This window comes from Buceros rhinoceros, unplaced genomic scaffold (assembly GCF_000710305.1).
Source record: "Buceros rhinoceros silvestris isolate BGI_N320 unplaced genomic scaffold, ASM71030v1 scaffold4179, whole genome shotgun sequence".
NCBI lineage: Eukaryota > Metazoa > Chordata > Aves > Bucerotiformes > Bucerotidae > Buceros > Buceros rhinoceros.
Window position 1 is genome coordinate 59,787 of NW_010433131.1, and position 5,807 is coordinate 65,593.

Below are 5,807 nucleotides of genomic sequence, written 5' to 3' on the forward strand. Positions count from 1 at the left end.
CAGCACAGTAATGCCCCTAGCATGGCAGTGCTGGGCTTGGTCTCAACTGTCACTGTGTATTTTTGGACACGGCTTTATGTGACCTGGCCTGACCTCTGGGCCCTTGGGGGCTCCTCCCATCTTGCAGGCCCATGCACAATAAGTAATTATTTTGAGGTTATTTATTTTTTAACTGTGGTCTCTCCTACTTCTGGTTCACCTGTGCCCACGCTGCTCATGTCCTCAACACCAGCGATGACTGTCAAACCAGCGTCAGCTCACTTTACCTGAAAATGACCTGTGGATGGAGCCCTCCTATTCCCAAGCCCTCTTCCCTCTGTCACCAGCCCCACTTCTGCCCACCCTGTCTGCTCTCATCTGTTTCTGAATTCCCCTCTCCTGCTCACTCTCTTTTGGGGATCTGATTTCTCCTTTCTGATCCTCATTCCTCCCCAGCTTGCTCTCTCTCATTTTACCCTCTCCTATATGATTATTTCAATTTGGATTATGCTACTTCTTTCTTTACCTGAACTTTTCTCTGTGTATTTTCTATATTGTTAAAATATGTGCTGAAGCTGGCAAGGATATACCAACAGCATTTCACATAGAATGTTATGGCTATAAGTCTATGGCTAGAAGTTAAGACTTTTAGGGCAAAAAGAATTTAAGCATCAAAAACACATAAAAAAAATCTTATCGAAGACATTCAAGAGTCGGGCAAATTTTCACATCTTACTAATTAAATCAGGACAGAGTAAACAAAACAAGTACATCATTTTCATGTGTCACAAAATAATGAAATGACACACATTTGCACAACTCTGCAATGAAAAGCAAGTGATAAATCTGGAAACATCAACATTACCCTGCCAACATGGTAACTTCAAGCAAGTGAACATCATAAAACAAGCTGAACTTAGTTAATCTGGGCACTATTAGCACATCTACAAATTATACTTTGTAATACTGTTTTGCCTAGTTAAGTCGCCTAAATGCTATGGAACGACTTCAACCTCAAATTCTGAAAGGAAAGCAGCAGGAGCAATTGCTCCAATTTGTGGTGTTCTGTATCCACCGAAACGAATCCTTCTGACCACCAAAGTGTGAAAACCTTCTATCATATTTAATGTGAAGTGGGAATTTGATTTCTTTAAGGAGCAGGTCTACTTATAAAATACAGTTTCAACCATATTGCAAGGGGTGAGGATCTGCGATACTTTTTATTGTGGAGTTTGTAGTTAACTACAAGGGAAGATGGATTGAACCCATCACAAATTCTCAGTGTCTCCTATGAACTGTTCAAAGCCATAGCTAACAGACCACTTGAAATAGTCCTTTTTTTTTTTTCCTAATAAAGATACACTCGTGCATATTCTGTGTAAGGAAGCAGATCTCAGGAGGTACATTCTACCCATTTAGCAAAAGGTTACTATGATGGAACAGGAGTAAATCCAGGATAGGAAGCTATACATCTTTTGACCACCAGTCTTTCCACTAAGGAAGCACAGGGATAGCTTTCACGAAGGACCAGAATTTTTGCAGAGTAAGTGAACCTGGGTAGTGCTCCAAACCCCTTTCTTGCGCTGGTCGGCAGGTGACTTTCCTCACATGCAGAAAATGGACAGTACTAACAAATTAAGCAGGGTACACAAGGAGTGAAATGAGTACATAATTTTATAGTTTGACGCCCTTTTACATGAAAGATATTAAAAACATGGAGAACCACATTGTTTCTGTCTGTAAATGAAGTGCAGTAACAAGAGGAACAGTCATGACCTCTCATATTGGTTCAGTTTTATAAAAGAGATAGGAAGCAATAATAACAAGGAAATGAGAAATAATCTTCAACCAGGCTAATAAAAGTAGTGCATGAGAGCGACTGTGTGGAGATCATTCATTTCTATCCATTAATTGCTCTATAAATATATACAATCAACCTAGTAACTACTCCCTTTAAATCAGAAAAAGCCAGAATTGATAAGGTTGCTGTACATCTCTCTAGGGTGACCTAAACACGCAATTCAGCTGAGGTTAAGGGAACGCAGAGATACAGGATTTCTGCTGCTCCTGACAGACCACTGCACCTGTAGACCTTTCAAGTATTTCAGAGTGTCGTGTAGAGGGAGCAGTTAACAAGAAAAGTCGTATAAAATTAAACATCACAGGTACAGATTCAGATGAGGTTAAGGGAACGCAGAGATACAGGATTTCTGCTGCTCCTGACAGACCACTGCACCTGTAGACCTTTCAAGTATTTCAGAGTGTCGTGTAGAGGGAGCAGTTAACAAGAAAAGTCGTATAAAATTAAACATCACAGGTACAGATTATCATGATGGATGAAGAAGACGTGTTATACATACTCACAGAATTTTCTTTTGTAAGTGTATCATAAGTGGTTTTTAATATTCAGCAGAAGATTCTTCTGGTCTCTTTTCCTTCTGTTTCTTACCAAACTCCTTAGATCCTTAAACCATATTATCGCTAGTATTCATTACCTGCTTAGACTGAGATATAACAGGGTAGTCTCCAAAGCCCAGATGAAGGTGTTTAGAAGTGCAATTCCTATTACATATTCCCCATGCAATTTCCTTTCCTGTTTTTGTTTGGTTGGTTGGTTTGTTTTGTTTGGTTTTTTTTTTTTAAGGGGAAGAAAGGCTTTTAAACAAGATTTAGACAGCTGAATACTTTCACAAATTTGGGCCTAAAATGCTCTACAGGAAGAAAAGGAGTTCTTCAGCTGACTGACTCTAGTCAGATAATGAAATTCTGAGATTTAGGATATGAGGATGGCCATTAACTTCAGGTAAAATACAAACCAGGAACATCTTTGACCTAGACCAGACTTGAAATGACAAGTCTTAAGTATGGTGTAGAAAAATATGAATTACTAGCAGTTCTAAGGAATTGGTGTGGAACAATTCATGGGTGATGTATTGAGATTCAGGACCTTCATAAGCACCTACAACACTTTCAGGCAGTATAGAAATGTTCGCAAATTGCCGTGCAGGATCAACTACGATGTTTGATTTAATTTTTAAAAATAGAGATGATAGGATAAGGATTTTCTGGTTTGAATATTTAATTTGCAATTATAAGAAATAATCAAACATTTAAGCTTATGTATTTTTTATGACACAATATACGTATGGAGACTTTTATCTCTCTGATGAAGTAGAAAGGCAAGAGATAATTTATTCCTCATCTACCTTTACAGCTCATCAGACAGCTGTGCAATTTATCACATGGTTTCTGCTGTACTGCCTGTGTTTTAAGTATTCTAACCTCCCCATGCCTTTAACCAGTGCCCTTCCCTCCCTGGCCTCAGTCACCTTGAGAAATAAGATTTTGCAGATAAAGAATTTACAGTCACAAAATGGTCTCCAGTCAGGTGTCAGAGTGGTAAAGATACAATCCTTTTACAGTGACAACTTCTAACCATAAAGGTCACAGCCTTAAAGACCAGTATCTCGTACTCTGTGGTGCTTCATAACCCTGAAAACGGGCAGATGCGCATTCCTCGGTGCTCTGGAAAGGGTCAGATGCTTGATGTCAGATGAGCTACAGAAGCATGTTACTGCTATTAGGTAATTTTTCACAATTGTTTCACATTTTTCTATCTCATCCTGTTCTCTGAGAACTGTATTTGACTTGCATTAAAGGCACCTGGATGCAGAGGTAGCCACAGGTAAAGAGGTAATCTCAGTACCACTTCTATAAAACCTAACACCTGCCTCATCCTTTTACAAAAATGTCAAGTGAAAAGCCCTCCAAAAAAGAAAGGCCTGGTTTGGAGTGGCTTGAATAGAGTAATTTTTCACAAGGAACACATCTTATAACTTTTCACCTGTTAAAGCCTCCTGCCTAGTTATGGTAATACGTGTTAGTCACCATGACAACAATAAATTGGAGCATCCATAGATACAACGCTTCTGGTTGAAAAATTGATGATTTTCTCCCTGTAAGAATTTTAAATGTTCTGTGGACCAGCCAAACCCTCATTATTTGCTTATGTTTTAGTTCCTAGAGTGTGAGAAATTTTTTTAGCTCCTTGTATCTTTGGCTTTTGAAGAAACGGAAATGGGTTCGTGGCGTACTTATATTTTAAAAGCTTCTTAAGCTTAGTAGCCAAAATAGCCCCTCTCTGGCAGAAATGTTTCAAGGAGGCAGTTATGTAACAGAAATTAGGAGGAATCTACAGCTCCTGTGAAACAGTATGATTAGTGAGAACCGAACGACTGGCTGCCGTTCTCCCCACGCTGCAATACCGACCACCAGGTTTGCTCTCCCATGCACAGCAGGTGTGCCTCTGTCACAGAAGTGATGAAAATTCAGAGCGCCATCAGCATTACCTCTAATTCTCCAAAAGTGCCTCTGCTAACATGGTGTGCTCCTCAGCTAGGGAAAGCCTGTAGGTTAACACAGCACAACACGGTGTGGGGGTGAAACTGTGCAAACCGAGCTGTTTACACGGTTTCTCGCTTTGGAAAAGTGAGCAAACAAAAAACATCAGGAACAGAGTCAAAGCTCCCCCTGAATGAGACGGCTGTTGGCAACCCCCCCACGTCCTGTATGTAGACCATACAGCCAACATACGCTAACCACATGGCACGACACATGAATGCGCGCACACATAATCCCAAAAGAGGGTGGACAAGTTACGAACTCTTTTTTTGTCATTTCAGCGACATGACACCCGTCGATAACACCACGGCGACAGACTGTACATCCATAGAGTGACAACATAGCCATTTATCACTGTAGCTTACATTATGAACCTGATGAATCGAGGAGAAAGGATATCCTGCATTCTGGTTGGTCCAGATCTCACAGACAGAGGACTGCTAATATAAACAGAAAACTACATCTCATCTTGTAAATATTAATGCACCGCAACTGCCAAAAGGCAAGAATAATTAAGAAAAGGCTTGCAATAACATTAAAGAAGGAAGTAAAACAGCTGTTAAAAGTAATATTTTATTTATTTGGTGACAAAATATTTTTGGACTGACTGGAAGGAAACACAGCTTATTCAGAGACTTTAGAAGAGGTTTCAAACTGTGAGTACAAGAAAACAATTTAGTCAGAAATGCTGCTGGTGTGAAGAGATAAAGTTATGCAGGCATAAACAGAAAATGCAGAGAGCAGAAGAAATATTGTTTACTTCCAGTTTTTGGCAGGGATGAAGTCTGAAGCCAACATCCCAATTAGGTTTTGAGATTTGAATCTCTCTGCCGGAGACTTTCACTGAGAGCGAGGAAGGGAAAAATCTGGCAATACAGTCAAGAGCAAAAATACATTTTTTTTTTAACAATTACCAAAAAAGAATGCATTGCAATTACGTGAAAGCAGTTGCCCACCATCTCCTTCCAACAACAGTTCCTTTGCATACAAAGATATAGATAATAATTACCTTTGGTATTGACCACAACCCCGCTGCATAACCGAAAGCTTTCAGTCTACTTTCTATGTTATTTTACAGACAGTCTGTAGTAGCAAGGCCAAATAAGCATACTGTAGCATCTCTAGCAAAAGCAACAGAAATAGGCAAGCACAGCATTCGCCAGAATCCTTTACATATTTCCTTGTTTGGACACTCATCAAGAAAGCATCTGTGACACCTCAGAAAAAGCTAAGATAACATTTCACAGTAGCCAGGCAACTAAAACAAAGCATCAGATGTAGGATCTGCCCACAGTATCTTCAGCAGGCAGTAACAAAAGGCAATAAACACACACGAAAAATGCAACTGCAGCATCCAGAATAGACAGCAAGTAATACATTAGTAATTTAACAACAGCAAGAACGTGCATTGCTAGTTCTTGTCAGCA

General features: G+C 39.7%; 1 protein-coding gene across 3 annotated transcripts in view; it reads right to left on the reverse strand.

The window, feature by feature from the left end:
• ANKS1B (ankyrin repeat and sterile alpha motif domain containing 1B) overlaps positions 1-5,807 on the reverse strand; it is a 53,387-nt gene that overhangs the window by 29,955 nt on the left and 17,625 nt on the right. The window contains exon 3 of one of the 3 annotated variants that reach the window (XM_010143993.1): positions 4,746-4,817. The exons of 1 other annotated variant lie outside the window; for it this stretch is intronic. In XM_010143993.1, coding sequence (XP_010142295.1) covers positions 4,746-4,817 — 72 coding nt within the window. Of the gene's footprint in view, positions 1-4,745; positions 4,821-5,807 lie in introns of all 3 variants that reach the window. One more of the 3 variants, XM_010143994.1, reaches the window with a different exon arrangement.